The sequence below is a fragment of the Candoia aspera genome, chromosome 1 (assembly GCF_035149785.1).
Source record: "Candoia aspera isolate rCanAsp1 chromosome 1, rCanAsp1.hap2, whole genome shotgun sequence".
NCBI lineage: Eukaryota > Metazoa > Chordata > Lepidosauria > Squamata > Boidae > Candoia > Candoia aspera.
Genome location: NC_086153.1, coordinates 254,987,131 through 255,009,150, shown reverse-complemented (window position 1 = coordinate 255,009,150; position 22,020 = coordinate 254,987,131). Strand labels below are relative to the sequence as shown.

General features: G+C 37.5%; 1 protein-coding gene across 2 annotated transcripts in view; it reads right to left on the bottom strand.

Moving 5' to 3' along the window:
• Positions 1 to 22,020, bottom strand: part of MPPED2 (metallophosphoesterase domain containing 2) — a 146,203-nt gene that overhangs the window by 49,633 nt on the left and 74,550 nt on the right. For both annotated transcript variants that reach the window (XM_063289538.1, XM_063289539.1), the window contains exon 4: positions 15,911 to 16,136. In XM_063289538.1, coding sequence (XP_063145608.1) covers positions 15,911 to 16,136 — 226 coding nt within the window. The remainder of the gene's footprint in view (positions 1 to 15,910; positions 16,137 to 22,020) is intronic.

The following is a 22,020-nucleotide window of genomic DNA, read 5'->3' as shown; positions in this document are numbered from 1 at the left end:
TAGGGTCCCGGAAGAACTCTGGACAGAAGTTGGCAGCATTGTTCAGGAGGCGGCAACAAAATACATCCCAAAGAAAGAGAAAACCAAGAAGGCAAAATGCCTGTCTGCTGAGACACTAGAAGTAGCCCAAGAAAGAAGGAAAGCAAAAGGCAACAGCGATAGGGGGAGATATGCCCAATTAAATGCAAAATTCCAGAGGTTAGCCAGAAGAGATAAGGAATTATTTTTAAACAAGCAATGCGCGGAAGTGGAAGAAGACAATAGAATAGGAAGGACAAGAGACCTCTTCCAGAAAATTAGAAACATTGGAGGTAAATTCCAGGCAAAAATGGGTATGATCAAAAACAAAGATGGCAAGGACCTAACAGAAGAAGAAGAGATCAAGAAAAGGTGGCAAGAATATACAGAAGACCTGTATAGGAAGGATAACAATATCGGGGATAGCTTTGACAGTGTGGTCAGTGAGCTAGAGCCAGACATCCTGAAGAGTGAGGTTGAGTGGGCCTTAAGAAGCATTGCTAATAACAAGACAGCAGGAGAAGACGGCATCCCAGCTGAACTGTTCAAAATCTTGCAAGATGATGCTGTCAAGGTAATGCATGCTATATGCCAGCAAAATTGGAAAACACAAGAATGGCCATCAGATTGGAAAAAATCAACTTATATCCCCATACCAAAAAAGGGAAACACTAAAGAATGTTCAAACTATCGAACAGTGGCACTCATTTCACATGCCAGTAAGGTAATGCTCAAGATCCTGCAAGGTAGACTTCAGCAGTTCATGGAGCGAGAATTGCCAGATGTACAGGCTGGGTTTAGAAAAGGCAGAGGAACTAGAGACCAAATTGCCAATATCCGCTGGATAATGGAAAAAGCCAGGGAGTTTCAGAAAAACATCTATTTCTGTTTTATTGACTATTCTAAAGCCTTTGACTGTGTGGACCATAACAAATTGTGGCAAGTTCTTAGTGGTATGGGGATACCAAGTCATCTTGTATGCCTCCTGAAGAATCTGTATAACGACCAAGTAGCAACAGTAAGAACAGACCACGGAACAACGGACTGGTTTAAGATTGGGAAAGGAGTACGGCAGGGCTGTATACTCTCACCCTACCTATTCAACTTGTATGCAGAACACATCATGCGACAAGCTGGTCTTGAGGAATCCAAGGCTGGAGTTAAAATCTCTGGAAGAAACATTAACAATCTCAGATATGCAGATGATACCACTTTGATGGCTGAAAGTGAAGAGGAACTGAGAGCCTTATGATGAAGGTGAAAGAAGAAAGTGCAAAAGCTGGCTTGCAGCTAAACCTCAAAAAAACCAAGATTATGGCAACCAGCTTGATTGATAACTGGCAAATAGAGGGAGAAAATGTAGAAGCAGTGAAAGACTTTGTATTCCTAGGTGCAAAGATTACTGCAGATGCTGACTGCAGTCAGGAAATCAGAAGACGCTTAATCCTTGGGAGAAGAGCAATGACAAATCTCGATAAAATAATTAAGAGCAGAGACATCACACTGACAACAAAGGCCCGCATAGTTAAAGCAATGGTGTTCCCTGTAGTAACATATGGCTGCGAGAGCTGGACCATAAGGAAGGCTGAGCGAAGGAAGATCGATGCTTTTGAACTGTGGTGTTGGAGGAAAATTCTGAGAGTGCCTTGGACTGCAAGAAGATCAAACCAGTCCATCCTCCAGGAAATAAAGCCAGACTGCTCACTTGAGGGAATGATATTAAAGGCAAAACTGAAATACTTTGGCCACATAATGAGAAGACAGGACACCCTGGAGAAGATGCTGATGCTAGGGAGAGTGGAAGGCAAAAGGAAGAGGGGCCGACCAAGGGCAAGATGGATGGATGATATTCTAGAGGTGACGGACTCGTCCCTGGGGGAGCTGGGGATGTTGACGACCGACAGGAAGCTCTGGCGTGGGCTGGTCCATGAAGTCACGAAGAGTTGGAAGCGACTAAACGAATAAACAACAACAACACCAATAGTTACCCTTGATATAATGCAGTTTTCTATATATACAATGAGGGTGCAGCAAACACATATTTGATTACCATAAGCATACAGTTTCAGTTTAAACAAAAGCTCCTTAACAAGAACCTTAATCTATTCTTTACATAAAGTCACGCCAATAAAAAATAAAATTATTTATTATTTAGAATGCCTGTAAATGCACAGTAGAGAAGCACAACAAACAAATATATAATTCAAAGAAATAATGAAGCTGCAAATATTACATGTTATTCTTAGTAGTCCTATTTTCTTTAAAGCCTAGTCATTCCATCACTAGGATGGATCTGCCATCCAATGCTCTGTCTTGCACTGCATGCCCTCTTTCTACACCTTGCTTTTTGCTCCTCAGAATTATCAGGTCAGGAAGAAATTTCAACAAAACTCTTCCTCAGGCCACTGATATCTCTGGGAACCAAATCCATTAAGATATTTTTGACTCCTGCTCATGCTACTTTAACTGTCTGGTGAACAGGAAGGAACTGATAAAAATAGGATTACAATGCCCTTACAGATGAACTGGCAAGAGACTTGATTGTGATTGATGCCCGAATAAACATACAATAGCAGGCCATACATCTCAGCGAGGCTTTGATAGAAACAGAAGAAGAGTGTAGGTTTTCACTGCCTAGACTATCACGTTCTTTTCTCAATGAAACATTTGGGAAAGAAGCCATTCAGTACAAAAACCCCGCAAGGGGATTCTGGTTTGCTTCTTTCATCAAACCAGAGAAACAAATTCGACAAGCTTGCTATTTATATGACTGCATATGGGAACTGTAAATGTACAAGAATGAATGAGTCCATTTCCACCTCTAAACAGTTGAACTGTAAGCCTGATTGGAGTTCAGTTTAGCAATACATTACAATTGATACTGGAACACCAATCACATCAGCTGCTGCTATTACATGCTTAGATAGAAACATACAGTAAACCTGGCCAAATTAGTATTTCAAAACAGGATTGCTACAAAAATGGCCATGTATTAGCACTGCTCTTAAATACAGAATAATAAAAACATTCCAACCAAACTTTTAAGTTAAACTAATACTCCTTCAAGAGCAATCATTTGGATCTAGAATTGTATTCTATCAGCAGGAAAAACTTAGAGCAAAATGTCATTTTGCTGCCAGATGATGTGGAAGTCCATTTTCACCAAAGCCCTTTCAGCCTTCAGTCTCTAATAACTTATCCCTCATTATTCCAGAGGGTTTCTACTGTTAATGGAATACAGAAGATTCAAGACGACCAAGGAATCGGGGGGGGGGGGAAGTATTTCAACCTGATGAAATGTTACACTGGATCATTTTCTTCTGGTGAAAGATTCAGATTACATTCACATTTAATTAAGTATGGATTTATGTAAATATTGTTTGGTGTGTGTGTGCACGCGTGTGTGTGCACGCTATGCTAACTTCAAGGATAAATCAACTGATGAGGATTCTGCTATCCGCTCAATCATGTCCAATTCTCAGTGATTCTACGGAGCAGCGCTCTCCCCTTTTTCCTATCTTGTATAGCTTCTTTTAGTTCAACTAGATATTGCCAAAAAAGATAATACTGATGATCATTTGAAACTTAAATGGCAAAGACTAGTTAACCCAGAGGGCAGGAGATATGTTTAATATCATTAATATTATTTCGGAAACAATTTTATTTACAAAATATATAGCCTATATTTTCTTTGTTCAAAACAATCCCAAACTGAGGATATAACAAATTTAGAAAATAAAACACAGCTCAAATTACAATATTTCTATGTTAAAAACATGGAAGTTAAAAACGTAAACGTGTCCGGTGGGGGCATGGCCGACTGAACAGCTGTGCCCGCGGGCTCTGCGGACAGAACTGACAATGCGGCGGCTTTTTGGGCTCAGGCAGGCTTTTTCCTGAAGCCCAGAAGTGTTTTCATGAATAAAGAAAATGTCCGGAACCATTCCACCTGCCCTCCAGGACGGCGACTTGCAGCCAGAGAATTGCAAACGGTGTTTGCGCTAATCCAGTAAGAGCTGCCAGGAGGCCTGGATATCATCATTTCCAAGCAGCATATATAAACAATAAATGCTGGTTTTAGGTTTAATAGAATTAAGATTGCTATAGTAGACAATTTATATGTTTTTTAGTTTGATTTTTATTATAGTAGACAAATTTGTACAGAATGGTAGGAAGGAAACAAATAGATGTTGTTTTGGGGGGAAGTTGATTAGGAGGTTTATATATTTCTTTTTCTTTTAATATAAGGGGAAGGAGCAACTGCATTTAGTGATATTTATAATGTGCTAAGAGCTGGACCATAAGGAAGGCTGAGAGAAGGAAGATAGATGCTTTGGAACTGTGGTGCTAGAGGAAAATTCTGAGAGTGCCTTGGACTTCAAGAAGATCAAACCAGTCCATATTCCAGGAAATAAAGCCAGACTGCTCACTTGAGGGAATGATATTAAAGGTAAAACTGAAATACTTTGGCCACATAATGAGAAGACAGGACACCCTGGAGAAGATGCTGATGCTAGGGAGAGTGGAAGGCAAAGGGAAGAGGGGCAAGGGGCAAGGGAAAAGGGCAAGATGGATGGATGATATTCTAGAGGTGATGGACTCGTCCCTGGGGGAGCTGGGGTTGTTGACAACTGACAGGAAGCTCTGGCGTGGGCTGGTCCATGAAGTCACGAAGAGTCGGAAGCAACTGAACAAATAAACAACAAATGGAATTATTTATAGAAATAATGTGATTTTGGTCTAATGTAGAGTATGGGATTGATTATGGATTGTTGCTGTATATTCTTGTTGTTAAAGGTCAGAAGTCACCTCTTTATGTAATCTTTAAAATTCTTTTTTTCTTGTGCTTTCACACCTTTTTAGTTTTTTCTTGTAGTTTTTTTTACTTTTCTGTAGTTTTTATTTTTGCTTTAAATCTAATAAAATTCTTATAAGAAAAAATGTAAAAATAAAGAAATTGAAATGATTTTTTAAATAAACCATGACCTCCCAGGGCATCCCCAGTGACCTCCCATAGAACCCTGGTTGAGAAACCCTGCTTTATATACAAATCACTGTAAATATAGCACTTTTAATTAAATTCAGAAACGTAACATTCTTTATAGACTTATATAAAGTTTTAAGATTTTGGCTTCTATGTATGTGATGGAACAAGAAAAATGAAGTATTTTTTCAGCCTAAAAGCTGATTATGTAAAGATGACCAATAGTACATGTCTGCCTTGTGAAATATAATATTTAAGGCAGATGACAATGCAAAAATGCACTGGGCTCTTGTGCAAACACCTTGTGTTGATAAAACTCTTGCTCTAATTTAATGGCAGCAGCTGACTAGCTCAATTAACAAATGAAACTATACTACACCTATCAGGTGCTGTATTCGAACAGCTCCCTGGTCCATCCACTACCAGATATGCTCGAGATATCGCTAACAAAATTCAGATCAACATTTTTTCTAAGTAAGAAGTAACATTTACAGTGTATAATAGTTATCACAGCCTAGGATTCCTGGCTATAAACGCCTGTTCATGTGAGCAATGGAAGTTACTGGATTAAACTGGAATGCAACAGAGTTCATCTTCCAAACTAGTAATTTTAGTGCAAACTTTAGATCCTTTCAAGGAAAGGCATAGGCAGCTGTGGAGGAGAGCAGATGTAGGGAAGCCCTATTGCACAACCATATAACTCTGGATACAAACCATTATATATACAAACCTATATATGAATGAATGAATGAATGAATGAATGAATGAATGAATGAATGAATATTAATGACTGCTGCATGAATGAGCATGAAATAATTATGTGGATCTTCTGGAAAATGCTAAATCACAACACTTTCCAGGAAAAAAATCAGTATCCATATACAACTGGGATGGTGTTAAACAAATTTCATGTATAATTGTGGCTTAAATCTCATCCCACTTCAAGGTTTACAAATATGTAAGTAACTTAGATATATGTAACCTCTTCTGATATTTTAGACTGCAATTCCCATAGTCCATAACTGGCCATGCTGGCTTGGCCTTATGACACTGGTAGCGCAAAACAACTGAAATGCCGCATTCTAAGCAAATAAAAATTTAATAATGCTCCAATTCAGCTTACACCTAATTAACTAGAGAAGACAGCCACAATAAGGAACATAGATTTGTGAAGCGTATATATGTTTACAACAAATACAATCTGATTACTTTTAAAATAAAATTATGGGGAAGAGAAATTGAGTGGATGAAATCAAGCATTGGGTTTATCAAGCTTCTGAAATTGTACTCAGAAGACTATCTTTGAAAGCTTAACTCAGGTTGGCTAGGAGGTTCAAATATCACATGAAGTGAAAACAGAAAGAAAAAAACTACTGCAATAGAATGAGAAAGAGATGAACAGTGTCCTTGGAAACATACTGTATTGCTAACAAGTCTTATTTAAGAACCTTAGAAAACAGAGAACGTCATAAATTAAGTTGAAAGCCATGTGATAACAATAGATGGATTTTTCCCAAAGGACTACTTATTACGGGTGTATGTGAATGCCTATGGCATGCACACATGCACATTAAAACAGGAACATGATTACCTCATAAAATTAATAATAATTATCTTAGACAACATTTAGAAGAAGGAATACAAACATCCACAGAAACGGTAACAGGATTTGGTCAAAGTTAGCAGACAGTGCTGTTTTATGAACCTGCCTGGAGCAAGGTCTGCAGGACAGACCCTTCTGAAAATTCCCTGATTCCAGAGGTTGTTGGGAAAGGGTTTTCCCTTGTGACATTCTCAAATTGTTGAACACTCTAACACTGGCACTGTGAAAGTCTCCACTCCCTACTTTCAGGAAAGAGTATAAAAAAATATGTACTTGGACACCCTATACGGTTATGTGGTTTTGATCTACACTGTAATTATTGTTTTATACTCCTTCCTTATTGTTTTAAAGGACTGCATAAACTATTTTAAAGGAATTAAATATCAAAACCAAGGTATCTGAGGAAACACCAAGGAAATTGATTATTGCAAACAGCAGCAGAATGACACTGAAGACATGCTCAGTATCAGGGAATTCTGTGTTAAAGATTTATCCCCCTTTTCATATTTTAATTGAGATTTGATTGTACTATGGGAGTAATTTAAAAAAAACCCATTATACATAGCATTGAAGGCTCTGAGGGCAAATTAGAAATATTTTTATTAAGTATTAAATGAAGTAAGTATTTGGAAATCATTTTGGGGAACACTGACATGTGATATTGCTGCTGGAGTTGGATGGACTTTGTCTTCTTGAAGAGACAGCATCAGAACTGCATTTGGAGCCCATATCCTGGCCAGAGCTGGCTCCAATTAAAAGCTAGGAATTGTAGGCTGTATATCATGGAAAATTCCTGTCAGTAACACTGATTATATAGAGCAACAGTCTCCAAGAGGAAATTACATAGCCACATTGCTTGAGTTATTTAAAATTAGAATGGACAAGCACTTAAGATGATAGTACTGAGAACCATTCAGTACTTAGAAGACAGCATAATAGGAGTTTTCAATCTCTACTTCTCCAATATAAGCTCCAAAAACAGTAAGTAGAGAGACAAAACTCTGCAAAATTAAATCACTGAGAATCAACTGGAGAATACAAATTAAATCATGACAGTGTATTTCCTTCTTTGTAAGCATTAGCATTAATCTCATGCAAAAGTAAAATATTAGTTAATTTGATTGCCTTTGCTTCCAGACATAGTTTGAATGAATCAATGCAGAAGAAATATTGTTCTGATAAATGAAGAAAAGAATAGAAAGAAGAGTCTATAGGAAGGCCAAAAAAAAAAACCCACCAAAGAAAAAACCTAGCCAGGGGGAGGAGGGGAAGAGGGGATGGGAGAAGGAACAGAAAGAAAGAAATGAATCCAAAAGTAATACACAGTAAAGCTCTAAAAGTTCAAAACAGCCACAATATCATGTATTGGATTATATTTTCCAAAAACAAAGTTGTCCATTTTTTATTTTTAAAAAAACCTATATTGTATAGTTCCCCCATCTGCTTTTATCATACATCAAGTATAATAAAGGTGTTGTACATTTACAATTTATCAGAAATTTAAAAACCAGAGGAGCCATACAGGTAGTCCTCACTTTAATGACCCTAATTGGGACTGGAATTTCTGTCACTAAGTGAAGCAGTCATTAGGTGAAACATCAAGTGACTGCACGGCTTAGCAGTGGCAGTTCCAGTTGTCCCAGCTGTGGTCAAGAGGTAAGGACTTCATGCTTCTCCTGCCCTGCCACATTCGCCTCTGCTTCAACTCCCTCCACCCTCCTATCTCCCCCCATCTCTGCCCTTTTGGCCACCCTGCACTCTACCACCCCTGCCATCCCCAGCTGACCTTTGCCATCTTCTTGCTCCTGCTGCTGAAGAGATGCACCTGGCCAAGGCAGCTGCTGGCCCTTTGCGAGGCTGTGTGAAGGCATTGGGGAGGCCTCAGAAAGGGCCAGTAGCTACCTTGGTCGGGCGTGGCTTGTCCAAAACGGGAACAAGACAGCAAAGGTCAGCCAAAGGTGGTGGGGGTAGCAGAGTGCAGGGTGGCCAAAAGGGCAGAGATGGGGGGAGATATGTGAGTGGAGGAGTTAAAGTGCATGCTGTGGTTGTAAATGCAGGCGGGCTGTGAAGTGCCCAAATTCTGATCATGTGACTGGGGGGGGGGGGGCACTGCAACGGCCATAACTTCGAGGACTGGTCATAACTACCATTTGTTCAGTATCACTGAAACTCTGAATGGTCACTGAACAGTCCTCATCTAATGAACCGATGGTCGTTAGGTGAGGACTATCTGTATATGATGCTACCTTAAACAATACAACAGAGATAAATAATACTATAAACAAGATATTTAAAGAGCAGTACACTCTGAACTCAGCCACTCAAGGCCCCCCAACCCCTCCAAAAAGAAAAAGATGAGAAAATAACCCCAATCCAACTCAGAAGTTAATAAACAGCAACTGTTATGCAGCTGACAGGAATGAATTATATCTGATTTTTCCTACTTGAAGGATTATGATATAAGACTGCAATTTAAATGTTTAAGAAAGGAAAGATCAGCATGGAGAGGTCACAATATAATAAAGCAGTTACTATCTGGACTGAGGTGACTGAGAGCTTTCCTACAGCAGTCAAGTCATGGTATTAATTGATAATAATTGCCTTGTTCTAACAGAGATCCCCCCCCCCGATTAGCGACAGCCTTCATTCCCAATGTATCTGGACCTGCATTCATGCATATGGTTCCTATGAGGCACCACCTGGATTACACTCGTCATAGTGAATCTAGATATATTTCAAGTCGTTTTTAATAATACATATTTACCTGAAAGGAAAATATTTTCCCCCAGATAATTTGCTTTTAAACAGAAGAATGATGTTAGATTCTCTAGCACACAGTAAAGGGGGCAGATTTTTTTCCTCTCTAATCTCCACATTTCAGAGTGGTGGGGCTATCTTAAAGCAGCATTGTCTTCCTTTGGGGTAAACACAGGAATTATGAACAGGTACCCCACTGCTCACTATTTCCCAGTTAAGCATATGATGATAACTGGGCTAATAAGCACTTTGTTTCAGAGATCTAATATGCATGTCTTTTGACTCCATGAGGGATGCAAACCCCGTATGTGTTTCTCTGAATCCTTCTAATCAAAGCAAAGCATATGTAAAAGAAGTCGACGTATGCGCTAGAGGATATACAAAAACCTGGACCAAGATGAATGATATTTTGAATAGACATCTATTTACAATTTCTATTTTCATTTCATTTTCAAATAGAAGGACTGGTAAGTTAGAAGTCAACTGATCTCAGCAAGATTTAAAAGGAGTCGGTGACATTCCCATAGAGGCAAAAAAATGTCAACAAATGCTGGTAATTTTAGACCTGAGGGAATAACAATCTTCAATTTTATAATGAGAGGGCTGAAGGACAAAAGCCAAGAAAAATGAAATAAGACCCTGGGCCTTTAAACATAACTATGCTATGAGTGTATGTATATTTGTTTAACAGAGAGACACAAGACCTCATTCTTTCCCAATGCTTTTTTCTCCTGAACTGTTGATTTCTATTAAAGAATGCCAGTTTTTGACAAAGTGGTAAAGAAACATTATTTGCCCCTTCAGATTAGCAGATATGAAAAGCATTATTGCTGAACCTGGTAATATCTGCTTCTATTTTAAAAGGCCTCAGTTAATTGCCAAGTAAGACTATGAAAATAAAAGAGAGGGGACCCGTTCTCCCTATCAAGTATAACTGAAACCATACTGTGTGAGTTGCCAATTGGTTTTTCTAATCCAGCAACTCAATATCTACTGTTAATTTGCTTTCTATTTCGAGAACATGAAGACTGTCAGCAAAATCCATGATGCATTACACAATTTATAATTGGAAAAAAAATGATGTTTTTCTGACAGTGTAAAGAGAAAGATAAGAGCAGAAAGCAGTAACAACTTTATGGCTATTTGTACTAAAACGTAATTTTAAACGAAGTAGGAAAAAACTGCAGCCTTCTAGTTTAGCTCCTAGTATGAGAAATGATGTGAAAAATTATGACAAATAATTAAGCAAAACTGGACATTTTAGACTAAGCTATAAAGTAAGGAAAACAGGAAAAAGAAAGAACTTGCATCTTGAAAGCCATAGCTGAAATAATCTGTGCTGCAAAGTATTTCAACATTGCAAATAAATTATATTATAGGTTGCATAGGTGTCTGCAGGCTGGGAAGCTGATGGTTCTTGCCTGAGGGTGCAAAGCATTCAGTGTTGAGACACAAGTACAAAAGGCTGGGGTTTGTATTGGGACATCCTTTGCCACTGTTTTCCTCATTGTGACTTGTACCAGATCCCTATGATCAGTTGCTCTGTTTTAAGGCAAGTTCATCATAAAAAGAATGCAGATTTCAGAGGTAAATTATTGATTGTTTTCTGGTTATCAATGCCTACAGTAGATGGCAGGGCTTAGCTAATCTTCACTGGTCTCAAGAAGCCAAGAAGGGCTGGACTAGGTTGTTATGTGGACAGGAAGTTTATACTGTTGTCAGGAAAAAACAACATGGAAGTCTTCATAAATCTAACAAGAGTTCAACTCAAGAGAAATTTTACTCTAACGACCCAGTAGGTTAAATTTCTGGAAGCAAGAGTTCTTAAGACCTTAGTAACGTAAACTTGACAAAAGTGGTTTGATGGTTTCTAAACAATGCTTTTATTCCTGTTGAGAAATAAACTTTAGCACAAGTTAGGTGCTAAAAGAGCCAAAGACGTCTTAACTATCTATCTACACAGACAAGTAACATTACTAAGAATTTTTATTTATTTATTACTCAATTTCTCTGCCGTCCATCTCGTACATGATGACTCCAGGCAGCTTACAAAAAATAAAAATAAATATAAAAGCATATAGATACAAGTATAAATATTGGATATAAAATAAAAAATTCAAAATGAGAATAAGATTTTATCCTGGCACCCTCACGGGGCCAACCACCCCCAGGAGTAATTGTCGCCCCTCCCAACCCAGTCCAGGTGGCATAACCATGTTTTTACTCCCTTTCGAAAGGTCGGGAGAGTGGAGGCCTGTCTTACCCCAGAGGGTGAGTGCCACGGCAGAGAAGGCCCTCTTTCTGGACCCTGCCAATTGGCAATCCCTCATGGACAGGGTCCATTACATGCCCTCTCTGCCAGACCAGGTGGGACTGGTCGATGTAACAGGGGTGAGGCAGTTCCTCAGGTAACCTGGACCCATGCCATGTAGGCCTTTATAGGTGATAACCCTTGAATTGGACCGGGAAAAAAACCGGCACCCAATGCAGCTTGCGCAGCCTCATTTTGCACCAGCTGTATCTTCCAGCTACTCTTCTAAGGGTAGCTCCATGAAGAGCGCATTGCAGTATCTATGCAGGAGATGACCAGGGCATGAGTCCAAGTTTTTCTTTGTTCCATGTTTTATTAAATAAAATCAAGGCAGAGTTATTTTTAATTTCTTTTTCACATTTCCTTCTATCTCTGGACTTTGTAATCTCTTCTCCAAGTGTCTCTGTAACATTTTGTTCGTACCATCCCCAGATCTAAATTCCTTTTATAACCTAACATTTCCAAAAAACAAAAAGAATTCCAAAATAGTGCTACAAAATGTGTCCATTTTGCCACCAAATTTCAGCAGCAAGTTTTCAGGATGCCAGGAGGCAAAAACAGGGAGTTACGGACTTTATATGGTCCCTGGATGGCGCATCCCTGATTTACACAATGCATAATGTGAGTCTTGTTACAAAGAGAATGTGCTACGTAATTAATATGTGCATGTGTGCGTACACACTGACATACGCATACAAATTCATCTAGATAAAGACTTGTATGTGTATTTTTATTTGTGTGTATATATTATGAATAGTACAGGAAGAACTGACCATGTGGCTGCCATGCAGTGGAGTCTTTCATTTTATAGTTAAGAAAGTAATTCAACATACAAAATATTTCTGTCCAGCTAGTCATAAGAGCCACAATAGCTAGCTGAACAAAAATCCAAAAAACAAATTCCTACCACAAAATCTCATTACAACATACAGTTTATTTAAATTTTTCCCCATGCTTTTCTGCCAGAAAGCCTTCCCCAATGGCTTATAGATCAATAAGGAGTAAAGTAATACAAATGACCAACATAAAGCCAACTATAATGTAAGCTGATGAGACATTCAACTTTAGATCAATCTTTCAGTAAATTATGTATAGAAATAAGCACACTTGTGTTAAGTGTTTCTTTGATTCTATACAATGTAATGAAAAGAAATACATTACAAGTTAATTGTACAGAGATTCTCCATTTTCTTAGGAACTGTTCCCCAATTTTCACCAACTTGCAGGTCATGGCATTAAATAGTATTATCATATCAAACAAATTTTACATTTTATATACCTTAGATATGTTAGATATGCACTGTTGTATCCCAACTGCAAACAGGCATGAATTTTCTTGTATGTTCTAAGTTACTGTCTAAGTACAAATTCTATTACAGTGCACTTCTTATCCTGGTCTTCAAAAAGTCCTCAGATATATAAAGAAAAATCACCAGTCATGAATACAGATTGATATTTCTTTATTATAGCCATAGTGAGTTGATAATTGTTTGTGTGTGCCTTTGAGTCAGTGATGACTCCTGGGAATTGCCTGGACATGTCCATTCAGTTTTCTTGTCAACATTTTTCAGAACAAGTTTGCCACTGCCTTCTTCCTAGGGCTGGGAGAGAGTGGTCATCCAGCTGGCTTTGTGCCTAACATAGGACTGGAACTCACAGTCTCCTGATTTTTAACCTGGTGCCTTAATCACTACATCAGACTGGCTCTCAAGCTGATAATTTACACCGTCTAAATATATGTGATATGGTCAGTTTTTCAATTCAGTGGCAATTACTCTTTTGAATCTAAAGCTCTAAGAACTGTGGCCATTATTGTTAGGTTAAGCCCTTTCCCCTTAGTGTAAAGCCACTAGCTGAAACTGGATTTTCCAAGTGACCGAATTCAGAGTTTTTAGTAGGGCTATTCACATTTTAAAAATTCTTCAAACTTTGAAAGAGCACAGGCCTTCTGATGTTTATTAAAGCAGCTGGTCTTTTCTCCCACTTCCATGTAAGCAGCTATCTTTTTTCCATGCTCACATGGAAGCGTGAAAAAGAGCTAATCATTTATTTCTTCCACTGATTTAAGAGAGTTACATGCTTCCTATTAAGCACATTAGTTACACCTAGGGACCGCTGATAGCAGTCTGATTACCAAGCAAACATGCAGCCAATTAATCCACAAGAATTCTTATAAACTAGCCAATACAGAAACTTAGTGTAAAAGAAAAACTGACCCGGTCCTGAAGAAAGTTGTTTTAAACTCAGTTGTGTCCAGGAATTTCCTTGAGTTTTTCTATCCACTTCCTGGACCAATCTATTAATTATTTTGTTCCACCTCAGGGATCTCAAATTCAAATCCATCATGAGTGCCCCATGAGAACTAATTCATTAGCTCGAGGGCTGCAATACTGAAGCCTTTTCACGCGCTGATAAAGAAATCTCTAGTAAATCAAAACGTTTTAAAAATGAAGAGGATCATTATATGACAGTAAATGTAAGTGAATTATTTATTAAAAAAAAAAAACTTAACTGCAATGCAGACTTACTTGTAAAATGAAACCATTTCACTTTGGCCACTTGGCTGACAGTGTTTTTTGTTAACTAAAATGACATGTAGATATTTCATTAACGTTAAATGTCTTTGAAAAGGATTGTTGAGGTGAATTAAAATCAACATTCCAATAATGATGGATGTTAAGCATTTAAATATTTTTTAAAAACTCAAATGTATTTGTATAAAATAGTATATATTGTGATTGTTATTTAAAAAAAACACCATGCATAAAATCACGGAAGTATGTATCTGTCTCTATTCTTCTTTATTTTTATGGTAGGACAAAATGAGGCCCTTTCACACCAACATCATTCGTGAAGAAACTAATGCTATCCATCATGAAATTCAGGGAGGGACCCTACAGTCCCTACCATTCTGGGAACATGTTTGAAATGAGAAATGGGGATAGAGCAACTTCTCAAACTTTGGGAATTAATTCCCATCATCTTTTAAAATTGGGCATGCAGTTGATGGGAGGTGAAGTCCAAAACAACTGGAGGGCACCAGAGGTAAGGTGAATTCTTCTCTTGTATTCTTTTTTGCATTTAAAGTAAGATTCATACCTTTTTAACTAGTATGGATGTAAATGAGAAAACCATGTTTTAATGGACCCGTTCCATTTAGGTTATTTGCAAGACATGATGACATAATCTAAACTCCAAATCATGCAGATATGTTTTGGACCAAGAACATCAAACAAGTACTACGTAGAGATAATACTTCTCTGTGTGTGTGTGCATGTGCGTGCAACATATTCTTGGTCTCTGGCTATGCATGTGTGTATATATGTGTGCATTATGTGTACATACAGCATATTTCTAATGTTTTTCAAATAGACCTGAAGTATGAAAAAGTAGATTTCTTTCTTCAATTACACAACAATAAAATGCAAGCACAAAGAAGGAAAACGTAATTATAGCTTAAAAATTCCTTGAGAAAATTAGCATACTGTCATATTTCCTTGTAGTAAACATTTGCTATTAAGTGCACAAGGAGTTAAATGAACAGGAACCCTAGCATGATCAGTGGAGACATAGGTAGGGACATCAGAGATCTTAACTATGTGCAGTATCTAATTAGCAGATTACTAACAAAAGAACTGTGAGAACAAGCAGGCTTACAATAACCATCATTAACAGTGTCTTTCAAAGAACACTTTTCTCTTCCTTGCAATGAAAAGATCATACTAATCAAATGAGCTCAGTTTAGCTTTCATATGAAACCTGACGCAAAGAAGTAAAGAGAACAGCATCAATCTTAATTGGATGTTATTTGGGCAGTTCTACCCATTTACTCAATCTCTACACTCTGACATAAGAAAGTTATGGGACTTTTTTGTTGTAGCATTCATTGTGATTTTATTTCTTTTAAAATATATATCCCACCTTAGCATGCTGTGATTAAGCCACTTCAGATCATTTAAAAACACACACAAAATCTGTTACAACTTCTGGAGTATCAGCCATTAGATAAATAAAACCAGGACTTTTGAATTTCAAATCTATTATCCAAAATAATTGATTATTCCAAAATTTGCTCATAGCATCAAGTTTCTAACAAACATGTAAGATTTTGAGTTATGGAGTATCCATTACATGCCTTCCTTTTTGGTAGAAATCACATAGTATGTTAAGATAAGAACTTCACAGACAGCTGAACTAATTATATATCTATTCATATGTAGCTGAATTTTACACTTACCAAGGGGCACCATATATTCGGAATCCTTTGACTGTTACCTCAGAATCTTGCAAGTAAATACTGTTTGTCAGAAGTGACTGAACATTGTCAAAGTCCTCTGGTTTCAATTTGGATACAGAGGGAAAGCGGTAGTAATCCTGTTTTACAAGGTCTGCCATGAATTCCTTATCAAAGGTTAGTTCATGATTCCCAGCAATCACTATTTTGTACTCATATGGCAAGTTTCCTGAAACAATACAGAAACAGAGCATTTAATTATTCAAGAAGCTGCTGTCCCAAATCAAACATAGACCTCACATTTAAATTCACATTGGACAGATTTTGTTCAGAAAAATCATGTGAAAGAAAGGCATACTGACAAATATTATTAAGGCGTTTGATGAATTGAGCAAGAGTTTATGGAATAGTTCATGTGGCTGGACATCTTTTTATCGAGAAGTTGCAACCTTGACTCCAGAGTCACAACCACCCTCCAAGAGTCCCTCCAAAACTCACTGCTAATTTGTTAGTATTAACCTAGCAGAACAGGAAAATTATTAAATATGTAGGGTGTAATCATGTTAATTATGTATAATTGATGAAATTAAGCTTTAAATTTAAACTAAAACAAATCAAATGTATTTTTTGTCACGGCTGTGCTCAGTGTTCCTTGCTCTGCTCCTGTTATGGAGATTGCTGGTGAAGAGGAGGGGGGCCCTCTCCAGGGGGAAAAGCCCATGAGCAGTACTGAATCTCTCTGGTTTCCAATCAAGAGGACCAGAAGAGAACCACCTTAGCTTTCTGGGGTTTTATAGCAGGATTTGCTAGTGCCTTTTCAGTTTAGCAGGGCTTTTTTGTGTAGAGTAGAGACGCGGTGGCGCTGCGGGTTAAACCGCTGAGCTGTCGATCGGAAGGTCGGCGGTTCGAAACCGCGCGGCGGGGTGAGCTCCCGTTGCTCGTCCCAGCTTCTGCACACCAAGCAGTTCGAAAACATGCAAATGTGAGTAGATTAATTGGTACCGCTTCGGCGGGAAGGTAACGGCGTTCCGTGAGTCATGCTGGCCACATGACCCGGAAGTGTCCTATGGACAACGCCGGCTCCAAGGCTTTGAAACGGAGATGAGCACCGCCCCCTAGAGTCGGACACGACTGGACTTTACGTCAAGGGAAACCTTTACCTTTACCTTAGAACGATAAACACTAGGGCTTGATCTTCTGGTCTCAGCATGGTTCTTCACTCTAAATCCTGACAGCTCCACCATCTTTGGAACAATGGCCTCCAGCATTCCATTTAAAGGCCATGTATGGCATTCAGCCCTTGCTGTAATCATTAATGGTTCAGACTCACCTTTCCAATCTGGTGCCCTCCAAATCTATTGGGCATTTCAGTTCCCCAACTGACCAAAGGCCTAGATCTACCACATCTTGGGGGCATCAGATTGAGAAAGGTTCAACTGAAGTTTAGTAGGAAACTGAGCACTTTCCACTAATTTGCAAATTTATCCACAAAACATTGTGAATATGGCAGCAGACAGGGTCAAATTAGCCTACTTTAGACACATTATATACAAGCCCGGCTTTCTCAAGAAGTCTGTAATTCTGGGAGAGATGGAAGGAAAGAGAAGAAGAGGGCAATCAGCAGCAAGGTGGATGGACTAGATTATAACAGCAACAGGTATAATTTTGGAAGATATGAAGGGCCACTTTGGGGACAGATCCTTCCAAAGGCAACCCATCGATGTAGTTGCTAAGAGAAGAGACCAACATGATGGCACACAATCTATCATGGCAATGGAGAACAATACATTATGCCAGATTAATACTGTAAAAGTGTGATCTGTTGTGTTAACTCTTGCCTTATATTTTCTAATGAACTTTTTTCTCTTTCTTAATTATGTACTCTCCCCAATCTTCTTCATATTTGCTATCACGATTTTTATTATCCACATTTTCAGAGGAAAAAAAAAGTTTTCAGAAGTTTCATGAACCCCCTCTTCTCATGTTTGCCTTGCTTGCAAGATCTGCCAACAATTCACTGCTACTGCTTTCTCCAGACTACAATCTCAACATTAAAAAAAGGAAATAAAATGAAAATGGACCACTGTCTAATATATTGGATCATCCCACACAACCCATTAAATTTGGTTAGTCACCCAAATGGACCAACAGAAGGAACCACTGACCCATTCTTAAGCACATTTCAAATAGTCCATAGTCCTGTTCAATATTACTGAGCCAAAAAGATACAGGTGGGCTGCATTAGGTATGCATTTTTGTCAGCCCTTAGAATACTTCACCTTTTTAATAATAACTTTGGGGTTTTTTAATCAATACCAGCTTAGAGTAAAGAATAAACTTTACTCTTTAACAATTTATATACATATGTCAAGATAGCCACTTAAGTTTAGGCTATCACTGTAATACCACACCAGCTTGGATCACTTCTACAACCACAGGAATGTTAGTGAAGTCGACTTCAGACTGGCCCCAAATTTTGCAGTTTAAAAATTTTAGAAAGAGTTGGTATGTTTTACTGCTGATATACTATTCCAGTCATGATCGCTAAATTGATTAATTCCTTCTCTGCAAAATGCTGAAAATGCATTCAACAGATTGGATCCTTCTTCCATATGTGCTTGTAATGCTGTAAAGCTCAACAACATTGGAAAACAATTCATCACAGAATGGAAGAAATCTTGAAAGTCATAACTCCATCTTATCTTGATATATTTTTATTAAACTTCACTAAACTATATATTTCTTCAGTATATACTTAAGTAGCATTGCATTTCATAACAGCTGTAAGGATTTTATAAATCCTTTTATTTTTAATAAAAAAATCTTTTATTTCTAAAAGATTTTTGATCCCCTCTACGGAAGAATGGTTTCCTAAATTGTGGAATGTGTTCTGATGTGTAGAATAACTTCATATTTGAAAAGTAAATCTGATGTACAATTCAATCTTATTTGGAAACCATTTCTGGACTACAATTCTATACATGGAATTGAGCCACATTCCAAATTTGGGTCCTAGAGTTTATATTTTAATCTGACATATAATTTACATATTATTGACACTATTCTTTCAGTATACTGTTTATTATTTATAGCTTTTCTTTTTCTTCTTTTTGATTTTAATTGTGTTAACCAAAATTTTTTACAGTTCAACAGAGATATGCTTTGACTAGAAACTCGGCATGAAATGTCTTAGAATGCTCTTGATTGTTAACTGTATATTAGAATATATTAGCCACATGATGTTTTAGATTTTTTGGTTATTTGAAATTTGTTGGTTATCTTCCTGTATTCTGTTGCTTGTATTGGTATATATGTACGTTTGTGTGTGTGTGCGTATGTATGTGTTGTGTGCATGCATGTGTATGTCTGTGTGTCTTATTTTATACATGTATTCCTATCAGTTCCTATTAGGATTATTTCCTTTTTCATTTCTCTCAGAAAATTCTTGTAAAAGCAAATTAAAAAGAAAACCTACGGACTGGCATCCAATTTTAGGAAACGGACATAATAAATTTATTTTCAATTTGGGTCATTTTAACACGTACCACACACAATTAAAGAATGATCCCAGGCAGCTGCAATTGTACAAGTCAGAAAAAGGCTCAAAGTGAAATGATCATTACAGCACATGCACGCAATCCAATGGTAACCAAAGTATTCTAAAGAATGGAGCCTATAACTGGAGATATATAAACCACTTTGTTGTTTTCCATGATGAAGAAAGGAAAAGAATTACTTTTTAGATTGTATATTGGCAGGGACTGGCCTGTGTTTTTAACTTGACAGTATCTTATATAAAGTTCTGTTAAGAATTTTATAAAAATAGTGAGGACAGGATATTCCGATTAGTTCATTCTGAACTAAATACAAGGCTCTGGTTGGATGATATGGTTAGTCATGGACTATTGCTCACCAGAGTACTTCATTCACAATGTTGTCTAATTTTCCACAAATAAACTCCAGGTTGCCTCTATTCATGTAAAAAAAATCAACTTTTACGCAAATGTGGATAAATGCATAATAGAGAATATTGGGCTGAAGATTTCCCAGAACATCACAAGACTGATTATTTGGAGGTGAGAAAAGAGCAAAAAGGTGAAGTAACTTGGTTAAGACCAGACATCAAGCAAGGAAGCAACAGAAGATACTCTTTCACAAGCAGATGTTTTGACATGCCTAAGGATTAAGAACTTTCCCATTCATTTCAGTGGTCTTCCTTTTCTGTAATTTAACCATTCCCTCCAGTGTTATCCCCAACATACTCAATATGTAGAATTCAGAATGATTGCTAGGAATGGAATGTTTATTCTCTTTAATCCACCTCCTATGGTTTGTTCAGGCTTCTTTCTTTTCAACATGCTCGACTTCAATAGAGTTCCTGATGAATACAACCAAGGAGTCTAAGGCAAAGCAAGAACCACTTGAAGCATTTTATTGATTCAATGAAATGATTGATATATTCTCTAAATTAGCCAAATGTAATTCTCATCTTTCACATATAATCTCAAACTGAAAAAGGCAATGCAACAGTATGATGGCCCTAACCTCTCTCTCTCTCTCTCTCTCTCTCTCTCTCTCTCTCTCTCTCTCTCACACACACACACACACACACATACACACGGTCTAACATCAGGCATTCCTCAAAATTTATTAACAAAACTTTCATCATTGCTGCTACTTTAACTGCTCTCTTTTCAAAAGTGGTAAGAGATTTGGACAGAGACTGGAAAGACAGTTAAGAAAAATCAATCAAGATAGGCAAAAAAGCAAACAGCTGAATACTTTGGTTTTATGCAAGGAAAACATGAAGCTACAACACAAGGAAAAGAGAAGGCCAAGACCTATGGAGTCCTGTGATAAATCTAAGGCTCATGCATAAAAGCTGTCCTTTGTTCAAACTGTTGTTAGACACAACAAAACACAAATGTTACGTAAAAGCAAGCTCTGCCTCTGACCTTTCACTGAGTAACCGTCAGGCTTCATTAATTTTCACAAGGCCTGACAGCTCTAGCGTTAATACTCACGCTTGCTGATCGAGCCACACAGCAGGTTCAGACTGCTACTTTCTCCTCTGAAACTCATGCATTAGGGTTCCTTCCATGCTGGCAATGGAAAACCAAGTCTAAGAAACATTAAACACAAAAAACTACGTTACAATAATGCCAAGGTTGAGCCATAAACCCATGAAAGCAGGGAAATTAACGGAGCCCTGCCTATTCCTAACAGGCCTGCATGGGCGAAGGCATATATTGATCTCCATTAGAGTCCTCAATGCCAGAGTAGGTTATTCTCAAACTATTGGCTTACAATAGCATACATACCTGCCCAATGGCAGATTCATTTCAGATCTACATAACTTGGTATCACCACCTGGAATAGGAGACAGGAAATCCACTGCCCCATGGGGGCTAATTTAAAGCTCCAATAGCAATTAGCAATGGAATTAGTTCTCCAAATTTATGTCTCAACCATAACATTATTCTAATGTAACTGTTTGTGATTAATACCCCTTTTTCTTTTGTTAAACAGCAACAAGAAGCAAATTACATAAATGAGAAATTATTTTATTCCAAAAATTCTGACATGATTTCTATTTCTTTTTATCATGGGTTTTCTAATCAATTATAAAGATTTGTAATAAGATTCCATCAATATATTTTCAATTGTGTTCAATATTTGTCTTTCGTTTATGTAGCAATTGTCCATGTTTATCTCCACACAAGCCTGAGTATATGTAATGAAGCTTATTCATATGTTAACATGCATAAGACTGCAGCTTTCAATCCTCAATGACCCCTGATAATCTAACAAGCATTTTATATTGTTACCAGTCATATTTTTAAAAAAATGAATAAAACTCTATCCAGTTTATCAACTTTTTTTAAGTCTCCCTTCCAACAGAAATAATCTAGGATTCTTTTTTATTACAGAAAGGGAATTTTAGATTCAGACCAGTGCTAGAAGATTTAATGGTACTTTAGACCTGAAACCAAGGATCCAGACTTTCACAAGGTATGGTATGCTTATTTTAAAGATATTTAGTATTTTAAGGTAAAGCTTGTACAGATAAATAGCTAATCCACCTTTTAAACAGTGTTTGATGTTGGTCAATG